Raw genomic sequence first — 18237 nt, 5'->3', positions numbered from 1 at the left:
TTATGTTATATAAAAGTACATATTCGAATTCACTTCACATAGTATATGTTTAGTTTTTAATTCACCAAGTAAATGTTTAGTATTTTTGTACTTAGAAAAGTTTCGATACACCTGTTAATTTTCTAATCCACGGTAAAAATTAAATGGTGTTTCGGGCACGAGACTACAATTATGTTCAAGTGCATTTCAACATACGCATTCAATGGGAAATTAAATTATGAGAAATGTTTCTTATTCTTCAGTAGGTTATACGAAACAACCTGGTTTGTACAAAATTACACTTTTTACAAAACACTTAACGGTTTGTGAGTGTGCAGTCACACCTCAGGTTTTTTTGTTTGACCTGTTTAGAGTAATCAAGGGAACCAAGTTTATAGCGGTAATCAAAAGAATGCAATCCAGGGAAAAAGACAAACATACAAAACAAAGAACATTAAGTAACTAAAACAATACATACAAAGTAACAAAAGCAAATGAGCTACTCGGACTCCACTAAAAACTGGGAGCATGGACCAGGTGCGCCGGTAGGGTAAGCGTCCTCTGCTTTTCTAGAAACACCCGCCGAGTTGCTCATAAAAAGTCAATTCTGGGGTAGACAAACGAGGAAAGGAAAACTATGACCCGTTGAATAAATCAGTTTTCATGGTGCTGATGGATACACCATAACGATCCACGAGTTCATGATGACTACCATAAAACTTCTGTAGTGATGACTTCAATCTTGTAGCAACATAACCCTGTACCAGAAGCATATTTGTTAGAGTTCTAGCGCGATACAAAAAGTTTCGGCAAGCTCTGGCATAACGTATGAGTTGTGATATGAACACCATACGCAGGAGCCGAAGGATGTTGCCACAGATGAAAGTAAAGTTGACAATTCTGAATGAAAAGTCATCACGTTTGTCGTAAAGTTTGGTCAATAGTTTTCCTTTACTATCGATTTCTAAGTGTAGGTCAAGATATCTTTATCTCAAGTTCTTTGGGGTAGATGCGATGCAAATCCCCGAAATAATGATTGTTTAAAGATAATACGTCATTTTTATAGCGGAAACTGAGATTGAAGGATCTAGCCAAACGATATTCTTTCTTTCGGATGAAATCAGCTATAAAGTCAGCCTCATAAGAGTGAAAGAATAGGTCAGCAAGTAAAGGAGCACAATTTGTTCCCATTGGAATGTCGACCGTTTGTTGAAAAACACGTCCACCACACTGGACATATATGTTGTCGATTAAAAATTCCAGCATTTTGTAAACATCTTCCATTGCATATTTAGATGATGATTTGGAATTATTTCTTACAAAGTATGAGAAATCTCTACCACGAACTATATATCTGTATCTATGTGTACCATCTTTTTGGAAAAACAACGATGTACAATGTTTTTAAGTCCGGATTTTAAATGAGTATGGGGAACAGTGTTGAAAAATCATAGGTTTGAATGCTCTTATATTCAGTGATTAAAAGCAATCAGTGGTTAGTTGCTTTTTACTTTGAGAACCCTTTAGACTAAGTGCCTTAAATAAATTCATTTTTAACATCGCTTTTACATAAAAAAAAATCATTTCCGTGCTATTTACAGACAAAAAATTATTTCTTTCTCTTGTAGAATCGTACTAGTTAGAAATATCCGATTAATAAACAGATAATTTTTCATTATTCTCACTTCTTTTAGTTCTACAAACTTCCATAAAAATACTGCTTTTGAAATCTTGTTAAGTAAATGCACTTAAATTACAATCAAATTAAAAGTAATGTATAACAGCAAAGACATTACAGAAAACATTACAGGAAAAATATGAATGAAAAACAATCTTGAAGCATGCTAAATATTGTTGAAAATAGATCTAAAGAGTTTTCTACTTATAATTAATCACGCTTGATGCTGATCTGTCCTACTTTCAATTAGAATAGTGAGCGGGCCAACAAGAATATAGTTTGTATTTTCTTGTAGTTCTTGAAAAATATATAAGCCGTCTTTACTTTGAAAAAAAACCAAACAAAAAGAAAATACACAGTTATTTGATGAAAGTTTCAATGTCTAAAATTAACAATACAATCTTTTGAAAAGATTCTAATATGGCTCTCGGTGTTGCCTCGAATAATGATAGCCTTCCATTGATGATTGGGCATTATTGAAAACTTTTTGCCAGTGGCACTGGCATGAAAGTATTTGAAGTTTCAATCGACAACATATTTGTCCAGTGTGGTGGACGTGTTTTTCAACAAACGGTCGGCATTCCAATGGGAACAAATTGTTCTCCTTTACCAGCTGACCTATTCTTTCACTCTTATGAGGCTGACTTTATAGCTGATCTGATCAGAAAGAAAGAATATTGTTTAGCTAGATCCTTCAATCTCAGTTTCCGCTATATAGATGACGTGTCATCTTTAAACAATCCTAATTTCGGGAATTTGATACTTCGCATCTACCCAAAAGAACTTGAGATAAAGGATACTACAGACACTGTGAAGTCAGCCTCATATCTTGACCTACACTTAGAAATCGATGGTAAAGGAAAACTATTGACCAAACTTTACGACAAACGTGATGACTTTTCATTCAGAATTGTCAACTTTCTTTTCATCTGTGGCAACATCCCTTCGGCTCCTGCGTATGGAGTGTTCATATCACAACTCATACGTTATGCCAGAGCTTGCCGAAACTACGCAGACGTTTTGTATCGCGCTAGAACTCTAACAAATATGCTTCTGGTACAGGGTTATGTTGCTACAAGATTGAAGTCATCACTACAGAAGTTTTATGGTAGTCATCATGAACTCGTGGATCGTTATGGTGTATCCATCAGCACCATGAAAACTGATTTATTCAACGGGTCATAGTTTTCCTTTCCTCGTTTGTCTACCCCAGAATTGACTTTTTATGAGCAACTCGGCGGATGTTTCTAGAAAAGCAGAGGACGCTTACCCTACCGGTGCACCTGGTCCATGCTCCCAGTTTTTAGTGGAGTCCGAGTTGCTCATTTACTTTTGTTGCTTTGCATGTATGATTTTAGTTACTTTATATTTTTTGTTGTGTATGTCTGTTTTCCATGTCTGGTCTTTGTCCCTGGATTGCATTCTTTTGATTACCGCTATAACCTTGGATCCCTTGATTACTCTTTCAAAAGTATCAGACGAGTAACAGTAAAGTAATTATTGTAATCAGAATACGTTAATTCAATTCTATCAAAATTGAACAATTTGTTACAAAGCTCCCATAGTTAACCATCATGCCATTTTTATAGTTAAAATACAAAAACAATGCTTATACATATTTCGATATGCTGTACCTCTTATCATAACATTAGATTCAAATATTTAAGACGATGTAAAGGCATAAGGTATCTAAAGGTATTTTACTTGATGATGTCACAAACAATTAAGAATTTTCTCAGACTTAAGTTTTGTGGCACTGGGGTCAGTTGTCTAGGTTGTTTCATTCTGATCATGAACAAATAGCAATGGCATTTACGTATAACAGCACATTTATCACACATAGCAGGGATTGAAAAGTCACGAAGGAACGTTAAAAGAGTAATCAAGGGAACCAAGGTTATAGCGGTAATCAAAAGAATGTAATCCAGGGACAAAGACCAGACATGGAAAACAGACATACACAACAAAGAATAAAGTAACTAAAATCATACATACAAAATAACAAAAGCAAATGTCACAACGGACATAAGCAAAGTAATACATTTAGTTAATCATACTTTATTAGCTTTGAAATAATTGGTATTGGGAAAAGTAACGTATAATAGACTCTCCTGGTGTAAATATTATAACAATCAAGTTAATAAAACAAAACTAGTAATACCCACAATGTATATTTGTCAGCACATAAATATGAATATGTATTAACACAAAGCAAGTAAAACTGCATTACCAGATACAAATTACCATACGTATGTAGTTATAATTGCAATTTGCTATTTTTGGTAACACTGTGCATGGTTTGAGTTATATCATTGATATACCTTTTTTTGTTTTTGTGTTACATATTACACACAGTAGGTGCCCCTTGAGCATGATGCACGGGCTTATTCGAAAGGCCACTATACCAACTTTCAACGTTTGTGACATACGTAAAAATAATGCACCTGATATAGTTATGTTGTTCATTTTCTGTCCACCGTCTCTCCCTTTTTGGGTGCTTCCGGTCAGTTTAATTTTGGCATTTAATCATAGCTCGTGTTAAAATTTGAAAAGGAAAATTATCAAGAAAGACGGAAAACTTAATCAGAAACTAACAGAAAAATAGAAGATATGCATATATACAAGTAGTTAGTTACATTAAAATGCAAAATAAACATTTGTCAAAATTTCATGCATTCAGAGATTTACAAACAAATCATCTGAAATTTCACCCCAAAATTACCTGAATATACCATTATAAGTCTTTGGCACAACATTCAAGGTATGGGGCATTGCGAATTACAGCTATAGTTGTCTATCGATAGTGCTGAGTTACGAATTCATGCAGGGGGCGAGCAATAACACCACGAAGGATAGATTAAATATATTTTAATAGATTTCTTAGCAAATTGTTAATCTTGATTGATTTCTGACAAAAGGATTATAGACGTTGGATTATATTATCATATCTTCTGTACTGTTTTGACCACTTAATTAACAAGCTTTGCCCAATTTCAGTTTTGTGCTACTTGTTTATATTGCAATATTCCGTAAACAATTAACCAAAATGAAAGCGTGAGGTTCAGAGCACTCTAAAGAGGATAATTGCGGTTGTATTCAACTTTTGATTACAGCCTTGATATTTCCGTTTGTTATACGGCGTATATTGCCTTCTTTTGACCATACCTTTTGACTGTTACCTGTTACCTAGAGTGTGCTTTGATTACTCTTTCAATTGCATAATATTGTGATTACCCTTGATTTTGTCATACAAATCTGCCAGTTTATTCCTATTACAATTTTTTAATGTATAAAAACATATATGTATTTTTACCATACTGGTGCTAAACATATATGTTGTCATATGTTTTAAAACATATAAAAACATATGTGGCAATGTCGCCTGTGTATTTCGACATTTTAGTACATCTATATCAGGATTCTGCTTACACTACATGCAAATATGAGGCTAAAGTTCCTGTTTTCTCTGTAATAATTATCTAAAATGTTGTTAATGATTTACTCGCTGAAGGTAAAAAATGCTGATGCTTGTTGTTTCAAACCGTAGAATCACTGTGTAAGTTCGGGTAACTAAGAATGTCTTTCCTATCGGTTGTTTAGAACATAAGACCCTTTATCAATTGCAAAGGGTGTTTTGGTACAGTTTAGTTAAGCTACGTATTAGTTTGCAAAATATTGATATCAGTTTGCTTTTTTAATCGAAAGAAATTTTTTTTTAAGGACAACAAACGCACAAACAGATCGAATATAATGCAAGTCTTTCATTTGTCATACGGTGCCAGCATATTCATGCAGAAAACCGTCATTGTAGAAGTTGATATATTTCTATAATATGATAATATCGTCTTTAATATACTACAATATGTGCTATTGGCATTTACAGGGACGAGAATTCCGTTCCCATATATCAAAAAGACATTTCTTTATTATTTTCTGTTTAACACTAAAATTTATTGACATCTAAATTTATTATCAATTTTTGTAAATGAAAGTACAATTTAGCTTGTGTTATTGCTTTTCAGTTAGGATCGAATTCGTAATATACAGGAATTATTTAGTTCAAAAGCACGTGACTACCACGTATTACCAATTATATTGAATTCTCACCTTCTGGTCGACTTCGTCACTAACTCAAAAATACATTAATTAGAACTGATTACCATTTGCTTAAGAATCCTACATCTAAAACCCATCCGCTTTTTTGAATATCAATATGATAGAATATTGAATAATTAATTAGCAGTCATATAACTAAATCCGAATTTTAGATCCTATCTCATTGCACAGAAGAGTGCCTTAGTGACCGGAAGCTATCAATAATTTTGGAAAAGGACACGGACATGGACAATTTCGGAATTCTAGTATCGTCCCTTTTAGTGACTTATGTCGCAAGCAGCACTATTACAAGATATAAGGTAAGTGTTATTTTTTAAAATAAGAGTTTAGCAATTTTGTAAAATATTAACTTACAGTTAAAAAAAATCGACCCCTGTTGTGCGTTTTTCGTATTGTATCCGTATGCGATTGGAACTAATATGAAGCTTATTGAACTTCCATTTTTTTCTTCACATTATGATATTTTTCTTTTTAAAAAGCCAATATTTCGCTTACACTTGTTTAAATAGAATAACTTTCCCATTGGGAGAGCATTATCTACACGGATAACACGAGTAGAAAAAAATGTGTCCCGTCACTTTTCAAAAATCTTTCTGTATTTAGTAGTAACAAAATACTTTTTTCATTCAAATAATAAGCAGCTTAGTTAAGAGGTTCAGGGTGTATAAAAATAATATATAAAAGAAGGATTAGGAGGATCATTTGCCGATTTTCCCTAAAATCTGCTCAAAATATACTAGTTACAACATTTTAAACCCCAGTTCCATTCCCTGGACCCACCTCACCACTTACGGGATCTATTTACACCTTTTATTTCACCTATTTATGGCTTGGCTTTCTGTCAGCATATGGTGTTTTTTTTTAACTTTTGAACCAACTCTTGCTTGTAAAACTGAACTACTTCTTCTTTATGAGCTCAATGTTCTCAATTGTGATATGTTTTGTATCTTGTCATATTGCATCTGGCTTCGAATACATTGCAGTTGAATCTTATTTTTCTGTCTTTTTTCCGATTTTGTCATTATGTTTTTCACACTATTCTATAGTATCACTTTGGCTACTAGCGCAGTTAAATCGACGTGAAGAATGTCTTCTACTCTAATACGTAATGTGCAAAATGATCAATCTTCAGTCTAGTTTTTGATTCGTTGTCTTTTTTGTCTCCTTTAAAATAATTGTTATGGTCAATAGATATCAATATTTTTTCTTCAGTTTAAATTTTCCGAGACACCTGGGCAGTTAGATGAGTAATCCGGTGAAAGCAAATGTTCCAAATTTTCTAGCTCAATAGTGGAACAATTCCTTGTTGAAGTTGCTAAAAGTCAAGACTTTCATGCTTTAGGCGTTTTTTTATTCAATTATTAAGAAAGAAAGATATTTGGTATTTCTATATCATATACCTCCCAAAAAAGAATTTCTTTCTTGAAAATATTTTTTACGAAAAGTTCAGTTTTGAAAACAGGAACTGATAATTTTTCAAGAGCACATGAGTTCTCCCTTGATTTACTACGAATCGGGCTGTCCACGTGTCTCCCCTCGTTCGAGTCCTCTATATATCAACTTCTTGTCCCGATCGTATCTCATTATGCTTTACATACCAGAACCAAATTATTTGGTTGAAGCGGTTCTGAAACAAAGCCAGAACACTGACGAAGAGGTGGGTACAATTAGTTCTAATTTCCGAAGGCTTAAAAGAAGTAAAACCAAAATACTCAATATTCCTCGAGATTTACCGGTAAAGCCAATATTAAATTATTTTATTTTGTCGTCCTCAAATTCTAGCCAACAATAAATGAGTGGCGTCTGTTCGAATATCTTAGAATTTTGGTGAAGTTGATTTTTTAAAGTGTAATAAGTATAAAATGATGAATTTTCTTCAACGACATACAAGACAAATTTAGTCACTTATATAATTTGTGCCGCAATCATCACGACGACCAAGGGTATACAAATGATTAGTACCTTAATGTTGTGCCATTTTTGTCGCTGAGTGCAATTATGCAATTTGGCTTCAGATATGTTTTTTTTTATTCTTATAAACTTAATCATAAATACTTTTTTTATTTCGACCGATCGTATATTGTGAAAAAACTGTAATTATTGACTGAGGAACAGTTTTGGTTTTAAATAATATATGTATATGAATTTGAGTATTAACCATGTAAAATATGCCAGATCCGTGGTTTCACTGTTTTAAGCCCTCGGAAATAAGTTCTGGTATCATCTTGAACCCATACAACCGCTTTGCACGGGAATTAACAAATATTGAAAATGACAATTTAACGCCTTCAGTAACAGAAAATTGGTTAACACTCGACGAAAAAGCCGCCTTCACAAACAGAATTAATGATATATTACTCCAGACATTAGGTGACGTCACATCCACTTTCTCCCTCATAAACAAATTCAATTACTGCCCTTAATTAAACATAACCGATGACAAAAGGAAAGAGACACACAGGAACAAGGTTGCAATTTTGGTAAAAAATCATCTAAAATTAAATCGTATGTCTAAATAGTTGGTGTTGCGTTCACTGATCCTTCTTTGTTTTATGGACTTCCGTTAAATATTTTCGATATCAGAGTCTACAAGGAGTAAAAAACATAAAGAAAGAAAATGAGAAAGCTTTAACTGCTCAGTATGAGGTTACAGGTAGAAAGCGATCTAAGATCTATCAAATATCTGTATTTAAATTTATCTTATGAAAATAAAATTCCAAACTAAAATTTTCGAAACAGAAAATATCATGTCATCATTGAGTTATCTAGTAAATGTAATTTTTAATGTCGACCCTTGCTTATTTAAACAAATCTAATCTTTAATTTTACATACTCTCCATTAATGCTTATAACATGCTATATCTCGAATTTTAATCAGATTGTCATTTCAACAATGCATTTTGATTAAAAAGAAATAGTATTTTAAAGAAAAAAATTAACTGTAACAATTTCTGTTCTCAAATGCCATGTGAGTAATGGATTGTATCAAATGACAATAAGGACAAATATAAGCGGCAACGAATTTCTTTTTAATTGTCAACATATAAACATACACAAAGTAAGTTTAACATCCGAAATAGTCATTGCTGGCTGATTGAAATTGGACGGAAATATTAGATTCGTTAAGCATAGAATAAAATAATTATTATTGTAGATGGTCTGGAAAATTCCAATTGATAAGTATCCAGTAGCTTCCCTAGGGTTTAAACATTAACCCGGTTTAATTGATGGATTTAGTTTTTTACCTCAAGTTACAAATCGTCAGAAACATTGCAAATATTTTTCCTTTTGTTTAGACTTTTGTCATGCTTAATTTTTGCAATTCAATATTTTTCTTAATGCTTGAAGTGTCGAATTCTCGTATTTTTCTAAAACCAATAAAAGATTTTATTATTATTTGTTAAGTACTTGACATCACATTTTGTCTGATGGTATATGAAAATATAACTTTGTTGACTCAAAAGATCACGTGAGAGTTTTGGTTGTTGTTGAAAAAAAAAGTTAAGCGTAAGTTTGTGAATTTGGCAAAATTGGAATAACCAGAAATACGCTTGTTAAAATCCCACCGATCTGACAATATAATTTCACTCAAGGATGTTTTCTCTTTTTAAAAAGACTATCATTTGAGTGATTACTATTTGATCTTTGCATCACTGTATTTGCTCAGAAATGTATCGATAGAATATTAGAAAAAAGAGATTTTTTTACAGAATTATCTGCCCTTGAAATGTTCATTTTCAGTGCCTTTCAATAAAATTATAATAGAATTTACCAAAAAATCTTGTGCTTTTTCTGGTTGTTTTTGATGGTGCAAATGGTCATGTTGAACTTTCTAAATGATGGGTTCACCGATTGCCTAATTCTTACAGAGACTGACACTTAATATTTCGGGGTTTTTTTTTGGAGAGTTTATGTAGCTGGTGCTTTTAATTTTTTAATTTTTAATTTGTTTTTCTTGTGTCACGTCTTGTTTTCCTTATCGTCAGTTTTTATATGTAATCTTTTATATTCTACTCGCCATATTGCGTATGTAGATCGCTTTAATTTGATTAAACTTAATTTACCAAAGTGATATGGAAAATCTTGTCTTTGTCCCTTGATTTAGATGGTACAAATAGTCAAATTAAACTTTCAAAATATTGGGTTTTTTTCATACCCTATTTCACTATTTCATTTTATCAATATGCCTGATTCTTACAAAGACTGATCTTTAAATAGCAAGATGGTTTGCCGCACCAACTGCAATATTGTGTTTCGTAAATAATTATATTTGGTTAAAACTGGTATTTTTAGAAAGGCAAAATTCTGTTGATTTCCTTCTCGGTTTCTCTGTTGCCATTTGTCGTTTAAGATAATTCAATTGCCTTGTCCCTAGACATCAGGTTTTTTTCTGTTCTAATCGTTTCATATATCGCATTTTATAATTTGTTTGTTTTTTGTATCCAATTCTACTTTTTACATATGCATTACATTATTATATAATAAGTCAATGAATATAATATATTCAGCAAAATGAAAGTATTGTTTTTAACAGATTTTACTAAATATGGTGCAAGTCTCTTCGCAAATTCATTGGAAATTTTGGCGCATATAAGCATCACTAAATAAAAATAAAATTATGATAAATACTTTTAAATGTGTGGAATTTTTACTCCGAGAGTGAATCAGTACGTGATTTTTCATACAAAGGACACTTTAGTATAGAATGTTTTTCGTCCTCATACATTCAATCAATAATATGAATGACTCTCATGAATGTTTTATGAAAATATTTAACTATTCAGATGACCGAACCACTGGGAAGTCAATGCTTTATATCACTAGAGGGCTTGCCATAGGTGTCAGAATAGTTCTGTGAAGACAACACAATAATTATCACAAAAGTCTGGCCATGTTTTAGTGTTTGAAGGTTCAAATTTGTTGTGACCATTTAAAAATTGATACAGATCTTCTGCATTAAAAGTGAGTACATAAGAAAATGAAACAAAAGGATGAAGGTTATTATGCCAACCACGTGTTAAATCATATACAACAAAAAAATGTAGAATTATGTCATTTGTAAATATGGCTTGATTTCTGTCAGTGATCGGATATAAAAAATTCCAAAAATGTCTACTTCGTTTTTCGTATGTATTTTAGGATCCATTGTCAATTTGTGATGAAAGGGTTGTCTGTTCTAAGATTAATGCACTAACATATTTCACCGAGGAGAGGCACTACTTCAGTTATGTCACGTGTCAATGTCCAGGAGACCGGAAGTGTCCAGAGGAACCAGGGAAGCAGACGATTTTGGTGGAAGATGGTCTATGGTAAGATAAAAGTAATGTTGGAAAATCCATATTTATGATAAACAGGGCAAATAAAACATGTTACCATGCATTGGAAAGCCAAATACATTGGATGTACTGCGTAAACCTTTAAAAGTTTTAAGACGCTTATAACGGGGATACAGAGACATTAAAAACGTATGAAAGCGAAATACACCCTCGTATGTTAACTGCTGGATAGTGGCTGATCATGCTTGGCAAATACTTCCACAAGGTAGAGCTTGGATAGAACCAAAAATAGTTAACCTCGCAGAAGCATTGAGCATGCTTCGATCACCTACCAGTTAACACAAGAACGTCTCTGCTGTGAATTTTTCTAAGTTTACATGACTGGTTATTAGCCACATTTCGTTTACAGTTTGTTCTAAAACAAATTAGTTTTCTAAATTATAAATTTCGAAAGAGTAATCAAGGGAACCAAAGTTATAGCGGTAATCAAAAGAATGTAATCCAGGGACAAAGACCAGACATGGAAAACAGACATACACAACAAAGAACATAAAATAACTAAAATCATACATACAAAGTAACAAAAGTAAATGAGCAACTCGGACTCCACTAAAAATTGGGAGCATGGACCAGGTGCACCGGTAGGGTAAGCGTCCTCTGCTTTTCTAGAAACACCCGCCGAGTTGCTCATAAAAAGTCAAGTCCGGGGTAGACAAACGAGGAAAGGAAAACTACGACCCGTTGAATAAATCAGTTTTCATGGTGCTGATGGATACACCATAACGATCCACGAGTTCATGATGACGACCATAAAACTTCTGTAGTGATGACTTCAATCTTGTAGCAACATAACCCTGTTCCAGAAGCCTATTTGTAAGAGTTCTAGCGCGATACAAAAACTATGATTTTATGCATTTTTTTGGTTTAGTTTAATCTTTTTGCTTTTAACACTAATATTTTCCTCAGTTTAGGAAGCCTAAGATACTATGAAAATTGAAAGCTATCACTAATAATTTCACTTTTTATTACTTTAAAACTCTTGTTAGTGCTAATAAACCCACTTGAAAGTAATTTTATACCGATGAAGCTTGAAACTAAAATCATTCCCTACAAATCGTACCATGGTCACTGAATTAATTTCAAATTCCAAAGGCAATAAAACATGTCACGTCATCATCGTCATTATCTGTTAAGAAGCGATGTTGAAGAGATGCATCTGCTTGATTTGACTTTTTATTTTTGTACTATTCCTGTTAAGTATCAGTTACAATTATTGGTATTTATTTCAAAATTACAAATTAAAGTCAAATTACTTGTATCGCGAAATACGTGTATATAAGAGCAATTGTGTAAGACTATTTAAATCCTATAAATTTATCCTTATGAACTTAATATTAGAACAGTAGATACAAAACTTTGCACGATTCTTTAAAAAAATTGTAACTCACATCGTGATGTGATTGTGTTTTTTCATTCAAAATGCTTTTCGCTAGGAATTAAATTCCATTATTGGAAAGCGCTTACACTTATTTGAACAAAAAGAAGAACATTTCAGCGAGAAAAGGTTACATTCTCTTAATAGTTCCCTGAGGGTCTTTTCGTATAAGGCAAACTACTTTGGTTTCACCAAGGGAAGGGTACTAAGAATGCACATATCTGTTATAATGGAATGTTTTTCTTGCTTCATTTGCTAAATAGAAAACGCTCGTGGAGTCATGATCTTGAACTCCATGTATTGACAATTAAGTATATAGGACGTGTTGAAATGGATCACGATCTTCAGATGTTATTGAGTTAAAGTTTTGTATCAAACTGTAATGATAAAATAATATATCACGAAGATTATCACACGACCGGAGTCACAAATCATTATATCCTAAGTATCATTGTAGATGCTTCATTTGAAAACCAATGTACAAAATCATTGAAGTCATCTTTAACAAATTGTTTTCCTAATCCATAGAAACAGAGTAAGCAATGCTGACTAGGGTAGAATTCAATGGATTTTTTAGTCTATAAAATGTTGCTGTTTTTGTTTGTGTGTTTTTGTTCAATTTATCGCCATCGTTGAAGTGCACGACACCTGCTGTTTTAAATGGAATTTTTGAAAGACAACATATTTGTGCAGTGTGTTGGTTGCGTTTTCCAACAAGCGGTTAACAAACGCGATGACTTTTCATTTCGTATTGTCAACTTTTCTTCTATCTGTGGCAACATCCCTACAGCACCTGCGTGTCATAACTCATACGTTATGACAGAGCTTGCCGTAACAACACAGACTATTTGTATCGCGCTAGACTTCTTACAATTAGGCTTCAAGAACAGGGTTATGTGGCTGCAAGATTGAAGTCATCACTACAGAAGTTTCATGGTCGTCCTCATGAACTAGTGGATCATTACGGTGTATCCATCTCCAACATGAAAACTGTTCAACGTGTCAAAGTTTTGCTTTCGTCTTTCGTCTATCACGGACTTGCACCTGTGCACCTGGTCCATGCTCCAAGTTTTTAGTGGAGTCTGAGTTGCTCATTTACTTTTGTTACTTTGCATGTATTATTTTGGTTATTTTATATTCTTTGTTGTGTTTGTCTGTTTTCCATATCGGGTCTTTGTCCATTGATTATACTCTTTTGATTTCCGTTAGAATCTTGGTTTCCTAGATTACTCTTTCTATAAGATAATTTTGAACTGTCTTTAACCCTCTAATAACTCAAAATGATGCAATGTCTATTTTTTTTTATAATTATGATCAAATAAGTTATAATGATCAAATAACGCCGTAAAAAGAGATGCATAGAGCTGATTCAATCAAAATAGAAAATTCGTATTTCTAATTTTCTTTATTACTAATACTTTTTGTGAAGTAATCAACCCAAGGCATAAGTGATATCAAAAGTTTATTTTTATCAAATGTTTAAACGAACATAATTTGGTTTCAATTCGACAGTAATCTCTACATAACAAGGTTAAGAACTTTTTATACGTTAAGATGAAAAATTTTCTTCGTGAAATGAAATTCAATTGTATTTTCCAGAGATTAACCAATAGTTTTAATAATACAAATGTATAATAAAAACTATTAATTCCCATAGCCGGCAAAGTCATGAACTTAATAGATCAATAAAAATGTCTGAAATTACTCTCATAAGTTCTCTATATTCTATACCAGATACTTACCGTTTTAAAACATGTTAAATGCCATCAATTCATTCAGTTTGGCGCTGACTTCAGAATACGGTAAATGAAAAGGTCATACCAGTATACAATGTAGGGTGGTTTGTCACACAGTGCACCATTTCGTCCCTATTGAGTGGCAGATTAAGCGAGTTGGACAATTTATCATCAAATTGCAGAGCACCGAGTCGGTGAAAGAGTAATCAAGGGAACCAAGGTTATAGCGGTAATCAAAAGAATGTAATCCAGGGACAAAGACCAGACATGGACATCAGACATACACAACAAAGAACATAAAGTAACTAAAATAATACATACAAAGTAATAAAAGTTAATGAGCAAGTGCACCGGTAGGATAAGCGTCCTCTGCCATTCTAGAAACACCCGCCGAGTTGCTCATAAAAATTCAATTCCGGGGTAGACGAAAGAGGAAAGGAAAACTATGACCCGTTGAATAAATCAGTTTTCATGGTGCAGATGGATACACCATAACGATCCACGAGTTCATAATGATGACCATAAAACTTCTGTAGTGATGACTTCAATCTTGTAGCGAAGACATCTATTTACGTAAATAATGATAGAACCTTTAATCATATAGGACAAAATTAAAATAACCATAAAAGGCAATCACTTGTCACAACATGCATTTATACATTGGTCAAACTTGTTATTTTTTTAAGTTACGCAATGTCTTTTTTTAATTCTTGCCAAATACCTAGGTGCACCAAAGCACATTTCAAATGTTATTCTTTATATGTTTTAGGTATGGTTTGTGTACGCCTGTAGATGAGATGAGACCATGTTTGGCTGGGGAAACTGCAGAAACATTGCATGTTGACATGGAGAGAAAAACAAACATTCAAGTAATTTAAATAACTGCTTTGAATACATCCATGCAAGAGTTTTGTGGGTTGCAATATGGTTCTTTTTCCATATTGAAAAAATATGACTTTTGGTACCGTTACTAGTGAGAGCTATAATTTCTAAAGGGCAACAAAAAAGTACGATTGATGATAGAGTGTAACGATTACTTATCTACCACGGTGTTCAATTATGAAATACCAAAACAAAAACACAAAGACTTCTATAAATACTGCGAATTTCGATATGCTGTTCACATGTTTCGATGAGTAAGCTTTTATCAAGAGAGTAAGATGAGTTTGGTTAGTTTTTCAATGAAATATTATTCGGCTATAACAATAATGATACTTAAAGACACTATACAAAGGTAATCAAGGGAACCAATATTCGAGCGGAAATCAAAAGAATATGAACCACAGATAAAGTATAGACACGGAAAACAGACACACACAACAAATAGCACAACATAATCAAAATAAGATGCACAAAGAAACAAAAGTAAATGAGCAACCCATACTTCACTAAAAACTTGAATCTAGTTAAAACAACAACAAAGTTTCAATAAAAGTCCCACCTGATAGAAGTAATGACTGCAATATTACATTTCTGTATTAAAAATGCCATTTATATTAATATTGCAAAGTCGGGTACACTGAAATACATAAGATCTAAATTCTTAAATAAATTGTACACATTTAAAAGTACTAAAAACCAAAAGTATTAAAGTAGGAAGCCAAATCAAACACCGAGAGGTTCTACAAACTGTAGTACAGGGCGTGATTCCTCAGTAATTTAGAACTATCGAATTATATGTTTTATATATGGGACTCCGTAACGATACTAGAAGATAGTCAATTGAGAATACATTTACATACGTATTCGTCATTTCAACACCTTACTTTTTATAAAGGCACATTATTTTGTAAAATGAAAAACAGTATCATAAATTAGTGCGTCACAAACTTGGTATACAAACCTATCATTTCTATCGGAAATGCCTGTATCAAGACGGAACCATTGCGGTGGTGTCCAATTTTCCGGTTTTTATCTTGATATTTTCATATGTTATACGGAGTCTAAAGTGTATCAGATCGGTAATTTTGTTATTACCATGCTTCTACGAAATGTTCTATTAAGTGCTGAAATGCAGTTTGCTAACCGAATTTGGTTTCTGAATCTAAACTTAAGTTCATAAATAGATATGGGGTGACCCCAACGCTCATGTAGCAGGTACGGAAGCTAACTGATCTCAATTGTTTCTCCTGTGGGTAAAATTCATATACTTTCTAACGACTTTTGTAAGAGATAGGCGTACTACAATATTCATTACAAACTTCCGTTGGCTTCCAGTGGTCTTCCATTTGATATCTTTTTTTTATTAAAGCATATTCAATATCAATTACACCCTATTGCACCCAATGGAACATGCATGGGAAAAATTACTTTAGTGACTTGTTACTATATCTCGGATCTAATAATGTACAATGAACATATTCTATTATTTAACAGATAGACTAGACAAAATTAAGTATAACATTTTAGCGTGGGGTAATGAGGTATATAATTGGATAGATTACATCTGACATTTCCAAATGAAAAAAATGTACGCGATGGAGGTGGATTTCGTTGGGGCGTTTTGTTGAATCAAATTTTGATGTTAAAATGAAATCTGTCTTACTATGCTTGTCAGAAAGAGATGATAGTGATAATTACCATGAAAAATGCCTGTACTAATTCAGGACCATTAGTGGTACCTCGTCGCCAGCTTTCCGGGATTTTCCTTGATTACTAGTATTTGTTTTAATGACCTTCCTTTTTGACTTGCGATAGGAATTAAGCATTTCAGTAAATTTGTTCAGTATCAGTCTCCGTGCCTTCATAAATGTCCTAATAGTTTAAAGTCTAAATGTTAACAAATAAGTGCAACTTAGTCGTTCCTGTCGATTTTCTTCTGATTATCAATATTGTCTTTAATTAAAACTTGATGATCAATGAGCACTGTTTAAAGTATTTTGTTTTGGGTATCATTTGATATTGCGCTCTTGTTTTCTACATGCTAAATACCTCGCGTTTCATGTCGTAGATCAACTTTTACAGTAGAACAATACAATCAGTTATGTCTTCAAGCTAACAGAAGCAATGGAATTCAATAACTTTTTTTTAAAACTTGAGAGGATATAAAATCAGGTGTGTAATATCATATTCCATTTTACTATTTATTCGTCGTCGTCGATTGACAGGATATGCGTCTAAGCAAACGAGGAAAGACGGAATTATTAAATCTACAATCCAGATGCTCTCACTTGTGTTGCTTTTTTCGCACTTTCAAAATAATTGGAAGGGTGCAGATGTTATCTTAATTTTTCATTAGCTTATCATTTTCCGCAAACTCGAATCACAAAATGGATCACGCCTTGTGTTTGATAAAAAAATAATAACTTTTGCTTTTAACAGATCAATTGTATTTGTCCTGCTCATGAGTTGGAAGTACTTGATCGAGGAGACTCCGCGACGGAATGGCTACGTTCCACTAAGCGGAATGGTTTCACTATCCACGAGCTGGTGTGTGGAGCAGGTAATAAAAGTTTGTTTATTTTTTGCATTGATAAGTTCAAATAATGCAAGTATAAAAGCTGACGAAAAAATGGATCGATAAACCAACTAGTATGTTTTTGTTTGAACAGTAAAATGAAACTTCTTTCGAGCTAAGATATGACCATTCTTTCAATTTCGATGAACGCTTTTTGTGATAAACTACGATACTATGTTTTAGGAATACATGTATTTAGTCATTAAATACAGCTGAACTCTGCTTTTTTAGGTTCAGGATCTGGGATGAACAAAAGAGGACGTGGACGTGGAGGATTTAGAAAATTTTATTTCTACAGGAAGTAACTTTAATATCAAATGTGAATCATCCCCATTATGTGCTGATATTTACGATGACTTGATTTGTCATTGTTTGTATTTTTTCTTATTTGCTTTACAAGACATCATATGATGAAGAATTACGTTTTTTTTTTCTTATCCTTAAAAAAAATTGTTTTATGTACATATCGATATGTCAATACTTCTATTCCTTTTTTCTGATTCTTCTAATAAAGATTCACGGACTACTGACGTATTTTAATTGTAAAAACATAGAGTCGT

The 18237-nt window shown here is 32.8% G+C and overlaps 1 protein-coding gene across 1 annotated transcript; it reads left to right on the top strand.

Annotated features, from left to right (window-relative positions):
* The first annotated feature begins 5846 nt into the window (after window positions 1–5846).
* On the top strand, window positions 5847–18203 carry LOC148625502 (uncharacterized). The gene is made up of 5 exons (XM_088569112.1): window positions 5847–6072; window positions 10913–11082; window positions 14990–15089; window positions 17542–17662; window positions 17909–18203. Exons 1-5 carry the CDS (start codon window positions 5998–6000, stop codon window positions 17980–17982), a joined length of 540 nt encoding a protein of 179 aa, XP_088425238.1. The 5' UTR covers window positions 5847–5997; the 3' UTR covers window positions 17983–18203.
* Window positions 18204–18237: the final 34 nt, after the last annotated feature.

The sequence above is a fragment of the Perna viridis genome, chromosome 2 (genome assembly GCF_037379345.1).
Source record: "Perna viridis isolate PV_CMFRI_1.1 ecotype Kerala chromosome 2, ASM3737934v1, whole genome shotgun sequence".
Classification (NCBI taxonomy): domain Eukaryota; kingdom Metazoa; phylum Mollusca; class Bivalvia; order Mytilida; family Mytilidae; genus Perna; species Perna viridis.
This window is presented reverse-complemented; position numbering and strand designations above follow the sequence as displayed.

Coding starts and splice junctions, on each gene's coding strand:
- LOC148625502 (XM_088569112.1), top strand. CDS start 5,998: ATGGACAATTTCGGAATTCTAGTATCGTCCCTTTTAGTGACTTATGTC. Junction 15,090..17,541: donor AGAGAAAAACAAACATTCAA/GTAATTTAAATA, acceptor TGCTTTTAACAG/ATCAATTGTATTTGTCCTGC. Junction 17,663..17,908: donor CGAGCTGGTGTGTGGAGCAG/GTAATAAAAGTT, acceptor CTGCTTTTTTAG/GTTCAGGATCTGGGATGAAC.